Below are 13,740 nucleotides of genomic sequence, written 5' to 3' on the forward strand. Positions count from 1 at the left end.
CAATATAAATGTGATTAATGCCTGTTTATGTTTACTGTGTAATAGTTCGTGCAAAAAACTATTTTAGAAAAATAAAGTGCGGTAGCGGCAGGGACCCCACATATTTTTAAGGGACCCACACATTTTATAAGGGGTGGGTCCCAGGGACTCCACATTATCGAACACTAATGCAATCCCTGGATACAGCGTAGATATTGATCGCTGTGAACATGTGAATGCGTAGAACACAGTAACCGTGCGTAAACTACGCTTTGACAATGATCTGTTAATACAAGTAAAATGCGATAAATATTTCATGCCATATTCAGTTTACTTCTCAAAAATAACCAACTTGACCCATTAGGTCAAAGGACGCTGCTGTAGGTCAAATCTGCAAATGCATCATGGCGGAAAGTGATTTTCATCAAGAGTTTGCGTACGCTCCAACACCTTCGTCAGTGGAGATAATATGACAATTTTGACTTCGACTGTGTTCCAACAGACTCAAATGTTCATAATTCCGTAAATTATGGTGGTATGTAATTAATATTGTAATAAAATGTGCATACTTTTGTGATCATTTCTGTTTCTTCATTGTGAAAATCAATGACGACGCAACTAATTTAGTAATTTGATTTTCCCTCAAAGACGTAATCTGTCACTTGATGAATCAAAATTTTCATTTGAACTCTTTTTCGAGTGGGGTGCTCGGGTAAGCGCCCACCCCTAAAAACTCGTGATTTTCTGAGTTGAGGCCCCTGGGCGCTAACGCGGTCGAGTACGGTACAAGACATAATGAATTTTTCAGACAAAATTCTGTAAAAACTCTTGTGTGCAACATGTCTGGTTACCTTCCCTTTATTTCGTGAGTTCTTCAGCACCTTCATATTAGTCTGGATATGTTGCCTTCATTTTGCTCATTAACTGTATATTTATTCTAACATCACAAAGAATGCGGAAGTCACACTTTCACCTCTGTGGCAACTATCAGTTGATACAATGAGTGATGAGAACATGCAACTGTCATTCATTGTTCAGGACATTAAAATATTCAGATTAGCAGAATGCTATATTTAAATGTATCAAGCAATCAATGTCGCGGTCGCCACTGATTGTACAAGCAAAATCAAGGTAACCTATCAAGACTAGTATGGGAAGGACCTGCGAAATAATAAGCAGGTAACCTGACTAGTATGTGACAAACATTTTGTATTCAGTGAATCTGTGTAGATGCATTCTCTTATCACCAAGCAGAAGCTAAGTAACTGAGAGAAAATAGAAGTCTTACTACAACCATGTTGGATAATTAAACAGTGTTAAAGGAATTATGAATTTTCCAACACCAAGTCAATATTTCAAGCATGACTGACAAATCTTAAGCATTAAATTACATAATGTTGTTATTATTGATTACATGAAATTAAAATAAGATAAGTTTTTCCATAACCCACGGTAACCTTGAAGTTGGATAAACAAACAATATACACATAGCAATGGTACCAGTACATAGCTGAGCAGAACTTGGCAAATGAGCATGACAAATGCTACTAGTTATTAACATTGTACCTTTTTACAAGGAGAACTTTGAAACTAGTGATAATAATAATCTAGATGATTTATTTAATTATCTAGATGATTTATTTAATTAACTAGATGATTTACCCATGTTGAGTAGAGAAAATTGAAATTCCGTCTCACTATATGTGACAATTATTATGGATGCATGAAAAAGACAAACGAACACCAACCTCTTGGTACATGAGATGTGAATGAAGGTGGCTGAGTTGAAGGTACTTGCTGTGGAGAACTTAGCTGCGACTGTGTTGTTCCTTTGATAATGGACGCAAGAGGAATCGTTGATGCTGCCCCACCCAGCAAGTTGCTATGGCTGACATTTGTTACAGATGTCTGCCCGGGTAAGCCTGTAAGTGGTGCTACTGAGCTGTCCAATGCAACTGTCATGTGACTAGGTTGTATTTTAGTAATTCCAGCTATTGTAGTTAATATTGTAGGTGCTGGTGCAATTGGTCGAATTGGAAAACTAACCACAGGCTTTTGTAAACTCTGTAATGAGACACACAGGAAGGTTTTTAAGGTACAAAACAAAGAACATTAGAGAACAAATAAAATGCACATGTCTGTAGAATAACTGAAATTTTAATACCACCAAGTGAAATTCGGACACAACAAAATTAAAAGATTGTCAATGATGTCTTGACTGCACCAAATTTTAAGGCTAACACTTCTATGGAAGCATCAAAAAGATATCTGACTATTTTGAAGGGGAATCTTTGTCAACAGCCTTTGTGGGCGTTAGCAAATTCAAGGCCTGGAAAAATGTGAGAAAAAGAAACAAGGCTTTTTTTTAAGAAGGTCATAGAAAGTGTTAATTTAAGTTATATTTAAGACACTATGACACAAGCCCAAACTGAATGTAGACACATGGCTCATGTATGAGAAAACAAATCAAAGAAAGCTTAGAAAGAACTCCCATGTGCTGAGAGTATTGAAGACACATTAAATATAATTCGAAATTACTTAGCTGAAAACTAATTATGCAAATCAGAAAATTAATATGACCAGATTTGAGTGTAAAACTAATGAGGTCTGCGCAATGTAACAGAAAATCTATGTCTCCAAGTTTAATTGAAATGTGATTAGAACCAAAAAATTATGAATTATTATGCTTATTAGGGAATTAATATGAACAGATTTTTACCCCAAACTAATTAGGTTTGTACATTGTCCTAGAGCATCTTTGTACTAAGTTTCATTGAAATGGAATAATTAGTACCGTGAAAACTCCAAAATTTCGACCCCTCTAAAAATTCGACCGGCTATTTATTTGCCGGGTTTCGGTGTTTTATTTACCTCCAAATTTTCGACTCCACTAAAAATTGCCGACTCATTCTTATTCGAAAATTGCAACCAGTTTTAGTTTTCCCCCAAACGAAAAAAAAAACGATGTGAGCGTTCAAACGGGACCTTGCTCGAAGGCATGAATCCGGGTTCTGATTGACTGAGAGATTTTTATTTTATTGGTAACGAAAATATATTCTAAATAAACGAAGTTTCAAATAAAAACGAACACAAAAATCTCGGCATGCTGCGTTTCTGAATTGTTGATTATTACTGTACTCAGTAGTGATTATAATAATGTACACAAAATAAATTTGTTGAATGGTTATGAAATACAAATAAAAGTAAACTAAGTTTCATCGTAAGCGAATGATTCCGGTCTCGTATAAACGTTTGATGCTGTAGGATATCCGCCATGTTCTCTTAGGTCAAATAGGTCAAATCGCTAATTAACCAATCAAAAAGCTGGATGATGCCAACGTGTTCAAATTACCATAGCTTATTTAAATATGTTAATGTTATTGAACGCAATGCGGAAGAGATTGATGTTGTAGTACGATAGTTTGGCTTGGATTTTGATGCGAAAACGGCATGATTTTTTTTTAAATAAAAAAATTAGTTGTTTTTAAAAAATAAACTGGTCATCTGAAGAATAATTTAACATTGTTCACAGTGATAACAGCTCATTCTCGAAAGGAAGCTTACCCGCTCACGCTAGTCACGATAAAAATCATACACGTGTACTCTTGAATAGACAGACGTCAATGACTACGGTAAAACTTAGACTCTATTTTAGCCGGCAGGATTGATTGAAATGTCCGAAAAATGACGCCAAAATACACCTTAAAAGTCCCATTTTATTTTCTTAAATCCCATTTTATTTTTTAATCCAAGGGCAAATTTACGGCAGAATTTGGTCCCTCAAATAAGGGACACGTGAGCTTTGATTCTAACCGGATACATTGCACTGGGTCGGGGAGATAGTTTGCTAAACTTCCATGTATCTTTTGTCCAATGGGTACCTGTACTTCGAACATTCGCAAGTTTTCCTAGGTAGTGCGAGACAGCTTTGTCTTTTGACCTATTAGTTTTGTGCTGACCTCTTCTGCGCGTCTTTATGTTTTGTTTTGCTTGTCATAATACTCACTGATTGATGACTTTGTTTAGATTTTGAGTTACAACTCGGCCACGACTCTAAAAACATGTCACATTTCTAACACCAATTATTTAAAACCGGTCGAAATTTTGGAGTTTTTACGGTACTTTAGATATCAGTGTGAAAGCTTAAAATTGGTTAATTAAGCAAATTAGGTAATTAATATGTACAGATTGTAACCCACAATTATTCAGGTCTGTCTATTGTCCTACAGCATCCATGTACATTCATTGATATGTGATGTATAGTACCTGAGATATCAGTGTGAAAGTTGGTTAATTATGCAAATTAGGTGATTAATATGCACAAATATTTACCGGAAACTAATTGGGTCTGCATAATTCTAGATTCATTGAAATGTGATGATTAGTACTTTAGATATCAGTAGAAAAGCTGAAAATTAATTATGCAAATTACGTAATTAATATGCACAATTATTTACCCTAAAACTAATCAGGTCTCTGCATAGTCCTAAAGGATCTATGTACCAAGTTTCATTGAAATGCGATGATTAGTACTTGAGATACCCATGGAAAAGCTGAAAATTAACTAATTATGCAAATTAGGTGATTAATATGCACAAATATTTATCGAAAACAATCAATCTCTGCATAGTCCTTGAGTATGTAAGTACCAAGTTTCATTGAAATGTAATGCTAACTACTTATATCAAATGCTGAAAATTAATTAATTATGCAAATTAGGTAATTAATATGTACTGATATTACCATAAAAACTATCAGGTCTGTGCAGTGTCGTATGACATCTATGTACCAAGTTTCATTTGAAATGTGATGATTAGTACTTGAGATATCAGTGGAAAAACCGAAAATTGACTAATCATTATGCAAATTAGGTAATTAGTATCCACTGATTATTACCAAAAACTAATCAAAACCTAGCATTAGTTCAGAGCATCTATGTACCAAGTTTCATCAAAATCCAATGAGTGGTTGTTTAGATATCAGTGGAACAGTCATGGAACCACTAAAAAATAGCTAATTATCATGTAAATTAGGTAATTAATATGCACGGATTTTTACCAAAAATTAATCAAATCTGCGCATTGGCCCAGAGCATCTATGCACCAAGTTTCATCAAAAACCGATGTATGGTTCTTGAGATAGCAGTGGAACAGTCGGACACACGTACACGCATACACACACGCATACACGCATACACACACACATACACACATACACACATACAGACACACTAACTGCAAAGACTCCCATTTTGTGCTTCGCACATGGGAGTCAAAAAACTAACCATAGTTAAAGAGTCAGAAAATGGCTTGACTGTTTCTGTTGGTGGTTGTGTCGTTATAAGAGGTTGTAACATTGGAGGAGCTGAAGGACCATGTGGCTGACTAATAGGTATTGGCTGTACATGAGATAGATGTGCCTGTTGGGAGGTTGGTCGAACAACTGACTCTGGTTTTCTTTCATCTTGTCCTTGGCTTTGGTTTGGTCGCTGATCTTCTCTTTGATCAGAGTGTTCATCCGCCCCTGGCGGAAAGTTATGACTGCTCATTGTTCACCTTCAAAAAAATACATGTATATAAATTGTTAAAATAATGTACAGGCATATGAAATGACAAGTTAAAATATTCAAATTTTTAATCTGAAATATTTTAGGACCACTAACTCAGTTTTCATGATTTGGAAGCCATTCCTTTTCTCTGGATATTCTTTTTTCCAGACTACATGTACATTTATCTCCACAACACTGCAATTGATACGCACATTTTTCTGGACAGAATCATTCATAATCAATTTATCAACATATCTGAGCTGTCAGGTTTTCTCAATTAGTTGTTTTATACAAAAATAATTGAAACAGAAATTACTGAAAATGTAAAAAATCATTAAAAAGTAATGTGTAAGGGGGAAGGTGAATTGGTTAGGAGTGCCACAGTACGTTTCACACAGAACTACAAATTTAAGTGAATTTTAATTTCAGTTCCTGCATGTTTCTCAAACAAACTGCTACTATTAGTCGCAAACATGCTTATATGAAAGATAGAAGGATGATGAACATATATAGGGAAATTAAGGATTATCATAATGTAACCCGAATGGTATTATTATATGTACTGCGCCCTCTATTGGTGCGTATGCTCATGAATAGTAATGAGGCTATTTGACCCTTGCCCCAACGCCCGCCTGAACGAAAGTGAACCTGCCGCACATTTAGTTCGCGCGCTGCCAAAAATTCTTCTTTTGTGCTATATGTGAACTTTGTTGGTCCTTGGGTGCTTTATAATCATTTCAGGTATGTACTGATCTTGTACATTTCAGAGTTTTAGATTAATGAGTAATATTTTACTGTATTTTTGATTTTTTTTGTATTCAACGGTGCAGCAAACCTGTGTGTATTGCATCATGGCTATTTGTATTTTGAACATTTTGATGAGTTTACAAATTGTTTTCCTATTGACTTCACTGAGTATTAATGACTATTATAGATCTGAAAATTTGAGAGTTGACTGCAATTTTAGTCTGTTATGCCGTTTATGTATATTGTAATATTTAGCGAAGTTTATGTAGGCTATTCCGCTCGTTGCCACTACAACCAGTGTGTTGGTGCGGTTAGAAATCAATGCTAGTTAGTGTTGTTAAACACGCACTATTTACTGTTCAGAAATAGCAAGAGAATAAGAATACTGTACCGTACTCAACCGCGTTAGCGCCCAGGGGCCTCAACTCAGAAAATCACGATTTTGTAGGGGTGGGCGCTTAGCCGAGCAACCCCCTCGAAAAAGAGTGCAAATGAAAATTTTGATTCATCAAGTGACAGATTACGTCTTTGAGGAAAAATCAAATTACTAAATTACCGTGCTCGACCGCGTTAGCGCCCATGCCCAGGCAAGCGCCCACCCCCACTTTTGCGCAATTTTTATATTCGGGGTCACATTCGGCAAAGCGCCCACCCCTTTAGAATGCAACTAATTTAAAACTTGGTCTTGCGTAACGAATCTTGGTAATCATTTTTATATGATACAGCGTGGATATTGACTGTTGTGAACATGTTGTGAATGCGTAGAACACGGTAACCGTGCGTAAACTACGCTTCGACAATGACCTGTTAATACAAGTAAAATGCGGTAAATATTTCATGCCATATTCAGTTTACCTCTCAAAAATGGCTAGTTTTGGGCGCTAACGCGGTCTAGTACGGTAATAGAGTAACAATGGATGTTTACTTGAAATGGTGTATCCTTTATCATAGACTTGCCTAGGTTTATGGTACTTTCAATAGCACAGTGTTAGCCGTTGTATAATAAAAGTTGAGTTTATTGTATTACACTGCATCCGAGCAAATTCTTTGAAACTTAAGGATAAAACCTGGGACCCGGTATTAAGACCGGTTACAATAAGCTTTACTCTTTAGCAACAGTTTACCTTCTCTGTGAAGACTCGGACAACTGAAGAACAGACATCAAATGTGGTTTTTCCTTTGATGGGACGTATACCACATTTGTTTTTGGGCCTAACTTTTTAACCCAATAAACAACCGATCAAACGCATTTATAAAGGAATATCCATTGTTATATTACCTAATAATGATGGTTTCGTCCGTGCGAGAAAAGCAGTCTTCAAGTGAATTTGTTGACCGGGATGATAAGGATTATGAGTGGAAAGCTATTCTGGAGGGGCTCTGAGGAGGTCGGAAATGATGTTTTTTTTCAGACTTCAATAAAAAAAAGTACAGACGATTCAAACTTGCATTACGTCTGAGATCATGGCCTTTTTTAGTAACCTTCTACACTGCCAAATAAATAAAATTGATAGTTCTGAAATTGTAAAAAAAATTGGAACAGAGATAAATAAAATTACGGCTCAATCATACCCTAATTTCTACTAAAAGTTCAATAGCTTAGTTTTGAGTAAATATCAAGGGTGATGTTTACAAAAACTCCAAAATGTCCACACATGTGAACACTATCGATGTCATGTGAAGTTTGAATGCGATCCGTCCAGGCATGACGACTAAGATGTACAGGTGCAACATAATTGACGAACGGTCAAATAGTGACTAGAAATGTTGTATTATATTAAAATGTATTGTAATTATGTCACTCATTTTATGTTAACTAATTTGAATTCATGGACTTGAAATTTCATTTACTAAGGAGTGATGTTATTTATTCATTCACATTTACAGTCAATGTACATGAATTGTGATACAATGACGTATGTAAGACAGGACGTGAAAATGGGCAAACAATAAACAGGCTAGGCGGTTCTTTTAAAGACAATTTCGGTAATATATTAATCAAGTTGATTATTGATTGTTTTTTTTCAAAAAATGCGGAATTCTTATGTTACGTTATGTGCACAAGACAGAGATCGACTCTTAGCTATGATTTTAGCGGGGGTTTTCCTCGGCCGACCGATATTCGTGGCGACACTAAATCACAAATACCATGAGCAAAAACATGTACACGATTCGTACCTTAATTTCTACGCTCCGCCACCAGTTCTGAACATTTTGATAAACGAATGTTTCTGGTGTGTGAAATAAAGCTGTTTAGGCCGAAAAAACGAACTCAGATGTTCAAGAAATTGTGAGAAGGAAATTCTAAACATTCAACATTTTCATCGTAATTTATGGAAAGCGAGAAGCGAGAAGAATTTCTATGAACAATTATCGAAAACTACAAGCTATATTGCATCCTTGAGCCGTCCACGCATTCTCGAAATATACGACTTTCACATTTCTTACCTACAATGAGAATGTTACGAGAATTCAGGCGATTCTGTGACGATGAATCCGGATAAAGAACCCACTACAACAGCTTGACTCTCGGAAGCACTTCCGATTTTTTGAACGATGTAGCATAATTCAGGTCACTGATGTAAAGCTACGTGTGATTGGACAGTTATGTTTGGAGGTGAGCGACCCCGAACGTCATTTTGTTAGACACAACTTGATAGGATATCTATTATTGGGTATTGGAATAAACCATTTGGGGGCCGGTATAATCCATTTTTAGTACATGTTTTGTATTTAATAAAGCCAACTTCGTCCGGATTATTATATTCAAAATATACATTATATAAAAACTCAAAAATAGCTTGAATATTAAAAAACTAATAAGAAAAGTAGAAATGAGGTAGATACGGCTGTACTTTTCATCCCAACGTTACCTCCATACCATTCTCTGCAACAGTTCAGTCACCCAAAGAAAAATGCGATAATATTGGCGTGGAAAGCTCACGCGTAGTAGATCGTGGTTTTGAAAGGGGATTAACGTGCATTTTTATCCATGCTATTCGCCTCAAAACGTTGTTTTGTTTCCGCGAGGTACATTTTCTTTTCTTTTTTCAGTATTTATCGAATAATTCCAAGTTTCGTTCCTAGATTTATAGTAAATTTCAAATTTTCTGTACCTTTGTTTTTGTTTTCCCTACTATCAGGTGACCAGCTAATCATGGCATCCAAGATGGCTACTTCGGTCAATGAACGCTTACTGCAATTAGACTCGATTGAAAAAGAAGTTTCAACGATTCTTTTGAACGCAGGTGAAACATTTATAATTATCCAAACCAAGTACATCTACTGCCTTGAGTAAATGTTTTTGTTTTATTACCATGTATTCTCTCAGAATGTCAATTATAAACTTATGAGGGCGACATATACCGGTAACACATGGCAATGATATGCCACAAGTACAAAATCATGAACCTTTCACAACATGGATTATTTATTTCGTATCAATTGTTTGGGAAATTCTGAATGTGCTAATGTGAATTCGCATGAAGCTAACGACATTAGATTCAAACTTCTATTTTTTTTTGCAATTATTGAATTGCATGAGTGACGGACTATTACTGTAAATTCAAAAATTATTCACTGTGTTTTAATTTTACAATTTTCGTTGATAAGTAAAATCTGCTAAATTAAATATATGTGAACATGTAAAATAACAATAGAACTTGTTTCCCTGCCAAATGTGTGAACTTGGGGGGGGGGGGGTTGTGACATTAATACAAGATCATCTGCATATGCTTTTGATCAAATGATTCACTGTGTTCAAATGTAGAATGCTTGTAGGATTCAAATATTCACCATTTGGAAAAAGTCCAGTAGACATACCTATAGTTTATGCAAATTTTAATAAATTATACTAATTTATTCATGATGCAAATCCAGTACATTCAATTTCTAAGTCAATAGATTCTAACTAAAGTGTTAAACTGTACATGTCTTTTTTCATTTTTTTTTTCATTTTTTGTAGCAGTCTAATCCGGCATTTAAACTTGTGATTTTGTCCACAAGGGTCTTCATACAAATGCTTATTCGTATGTTAACTCTTTTTAACGGTTAGATTTGAACCTGCAAACTCTTAACTGAAAGCACAGTGTACAAATGCATGCATAGTCATATTTCGAACACGTTGTATGATTTGATGGATTCAATTCAAATTTGGAACACATGCATGTCATTATATTAATAATAATGTTTATTCAACCTTTGTATCGACACCATGAAAACAGTACTGGTAATACATACCGGTACCTTTAAATTACATTCATTATTTCTTTTCTATAATGCCATAAATCAGTTACATATTTCCTAATTAAAGCTGACGAGGTACTTCCCACATTTTCATTTATGTTCCATAGTGTATTACCAAAAAGGAAATTGAACCTATAGTTCAACCCCCCTGAAAGAAAACTATTCATTAGTGATGAAGATTCAACATTGTTTCTCAGTGATGTTTCTAATGCTAAATAAAATTCCTTTCTTATATGATTAGATGACGTACAAAGATAAAGAAAGTGGTAAATGTCTTCTTTGCCCTGATTGCAGACTCCACAAATTCCATTACCCCTGTAATTTTGACCTAGTTTTAAAGATAAGGGAGATACCATGATGATCATAAAGATCCATTATGTAATTTTCTTTTTTTAATGTTTCTTTTAATCCAACAGTAATGTTTTAAAGATTTCATCTTCTCTAAATTTTGTGTAAACATGTTTATTTCATTTTCTTTACTGATTTTGATAAAACTTCTTATCCATTTTGGATGTTTCATTTCCATAGATATGATCCATGCCATTAGTCACTAGAATGTTTTCTACATATTTAGGCCAATTCCAAGCCGGTTTAACTTTGTTTTTATACTATACATTTCTTTAAAAACTATTTTAGTTCATCTATTGTTTTTTATTTTCTGAAGTCTATCCAGGTATTGAATCCACACTTTATCTTGGATGTAATTCAAGTCTTCCCATCCTAAGTCCCCCAACACTGCAGGTCCTGCCACATTTCTATTTACTTTGAATAACAATTTCCCAAATTGGTACTGAATACTTTGTATTTCTTCTTTGTATTTTTTAGCTCCGCTGTTGACTTTGTCGAGCGGAGCTTATCATATGAGTGATTGTCCGTCGTCGTCGTCCATGTCAATGTTTTACTTTTTCGACTTCTTCTTGAAAACTACAAGCCTGAATGCTTTGATACTTGGTGTATATGTACCTTGGGTAGACCTCTCTCAGATTTGTTCATTTCATGATTATATCTTCAATTCTCTAATTTTGGTGAATATTTTTGTAATTTTTGGTAAAAAGTGATATTTTCGACTTTTTGTTAAAAACCACAAGTCTAATTAGTTTGATATTACATATATAGGTACTACATGTGGACCTCTCTCAGATTTGTTCATTTTGTAATGATATCTTAAATTCTCTAATTTTGGTGAATATTTTTGTCATTTTTGGTAAAAAGTGATATTTTTGACTTCTTGTTGAGAATCGATTGCTTTTATATTACTTATATAGGTACTACATGTGGACCTCTTTCAGATTTGTTAATTTCGTGGTGATATCTTCAATTATCCAATTTTGATGATTATTTTTGGTGAAAAGTGATATTTTTGAATTCTTGTTGAAAACAGTGAGTCCTGTTGCTTTGATACTATACATATTGTTCATTTTCTAATGATATCTTCTGTTCTTTAATTGCAATGTGCATTGCTAACAGCGGAGCTATCTCAGCCAACAGGCTGCTTGTTATATCTATAGTGTTAATTAATGAAGAGTTTGTATCAATTTTCTTTTTAAAAATATTATTTCTTATTAAGGTAGAGATGCAGGTTCGTGGGCACTTGGGAATGACATTTTTTTTTTTGCTTTTTATTATCCAAACAGTCTTGGCTATAGACTGTTGAAATTTTGTAGAATTGGGAATAATGGAACATACTAAAAAAACGACTTTAAAATATAGATAACAGGTGAAAACATTCTCTCTTTTGAATGCTTAGCAAGATTTAGCAAGGCTGTACATAAATAATAAAAAAGAAACATGGTGAAAAAAAGAAATGACGGGATCTCCATATTATTCACTATATTCAACTTTTAACAAAACGATAATACATTTAAATTTGGAACTGTTACAGCCATTTTAATTATGAGCATTAGCAAACTTCTTACTGAGTGAATTGTTATTCAAATTAGCAATTATCTCAACTTCTTTTTAGTGCACATCCCAGAACTTTATAAAAAAATAGCTCCTAGATGCTTTGACCTTTTGTTTTGAAATTTTCACAAATGATTGACAATGTGTTTATCTTCAAAATGCCGTCGGGGCATTGTTTTTAGTTGAACAGTGTTACAACAATCGTACAGACAACTAGCATGGGTGTTAATTTATGCATAAACTTGAAATAGTGAAATTTGAGCTGCTGCCCTGCAAAATTGACAACTGGTAGACAGTTTTCAAGACGACACTTTCTTCATAGTAAACAGATGTACCCATAAACCAATTTTGACAGGAAACAGAAGCATAGTTTAGAAGCTAAATTTTTTTGATCACTTTTGACCAAAAAAGTACTTTTTTGTGCATATTTCAAACCACAGTGTTCATAGAAAAAAAAATACTAACAACATTTTAAAATTCATACAATAAGCTTTCCGAAAATATAGTTTTGTGGACAAGGGAGATTATCTTGGTTTCCTAATTAACTAATTAAAATACCTGTCAGGTAAACTGCATCTCTACCTTAAATATAGTTCCTCACATATTTGTTCTTATTGACTTCTGGGTTTGTAGTTATGTTTTTACTTTTGGTTAAAATGCTGATGAGAAATATGACAGTGACAATGCTATGTCCAAATATAGCGCTAGATATCAACAAAATTACTATAATTATTATATAAATAAATGATTAATAATTGATCTCTTTTATAGGACAAGCAATTCAAGAGCTCTCAAAGGAGAAACCAAATGAGGCGAATTTAGAACTTTACACACAGAAGTTTTTAAAGTCCTTGGAAACAGTAGAAGGTGGCCTGACAAAACAGATAAACTATTTATCCCAGGTTTCCACTGGACATCCACATGAGGGATCTAGTTATTCAGCACAGAAAGAAGCAAGAATGGCATTACACAGACTTGAACATGCTCGCATGAAATTAAATGAATTGAGTAAAACCTGTACAGGTCAACCATGATTTGCTCACTGGACTACTCTATGGATTATTGTAATTGGCTATCCGCTCCGCTAGGATTGCCCTTATAATCACTTTTGTTGGCGATCCGCTCCGCTAGGATTGCCCTTATAATCACTTTTGTCGATTTGTGTGTCTGTGTGTGTACATTTCCAGTGTTTTCACGTATGATTTCTTCTGTGATTTTTTTGGCTTGGCCGATTTCTTTCAAACTTGGCAGGTAGGTCACACCTTCACCCTAGTTATAAGGAAAAATCTGAAAAAATGTTTTGGCCCACCGTTGCCATA

At 34.5% G+C, this 13,740-nt stretch overlaps 2 protein-coding genes across 6 annotated transcripts in view; one reads left to right on the forward strand and one right to left on the reverse strand.

The window, feature by feature from the left end:
* LOC100370716 (uncharacterized) overlaps positions 1-8,891 on the reverse strand; it is a 31,361-nt gene extending 22,470 nt beyond the window's left edge. For 2 of the 5 annotated variants that reach the window (XM_085501974.1, XM_078011017.2), the window contains exons 1-3: positions 8,723-8,891; positions 5,264-5,534; positions 1,728-2,043 (exon numbers count right to left, since the gene is read on the reverse strand). In XM_085501974.1, the coding sequence (XP_085358100.1) occupies positions 1,728-2,043; positions 5,264-5,527 (580 nt within the window). In that variant the 5' untranslated portion in view covers positions 5,528-5,534; positions 8,723-8,891. The remainder of the gene's footprint in view (positions 1-1,727; positions 2,044-5,263; positions 5,535-8,722) is intronic. The other 3 variants (XM_085501972.1, XM_085501971.1, XM_085501973.1) reach the window with 3 other exon arrangements.
* A 301-nt stretch (positions 8,892-9,192) lies between these two features.
* LOC100369377 (mediator of RNA polymerase II transcription subunit 11-like) lies at positions 9,193-13,468 on the forward strand. Its single transcript, XM_002736842.3, has 3 exons — positions 9,193-9,304; positions 9,418-9,522; positions 13,193-13,468. Exons 2-3 carry the CDS (start codon positions 9,432-9,434, stop codon positions 13,453-13,455), a joined length of 354 nt encoding a protein of 117 aa, XP_002736888.1. The 5' UTR covers positions 9,193-9,304; positions 9,418-9,431; the 3' UTR covers positions 13,456-13,468.
* Positions 13,469-13,740: the final 272 nt, after the last annotated feature.

This window comes from Saccoglossus kowalevskii, chromosome 1, assembly GCF_978046115.1.
Source record: "Saccoglossus kowalevskii chromosome 1, keSacKowa6.1, whole genome shotgun sequence".
NCBI lineage: Eukaryota > Metazoa > Hemichordata > Enteropneusta > Harrimaniidae > Saccoglossus > Saccoglossus kowalevskii.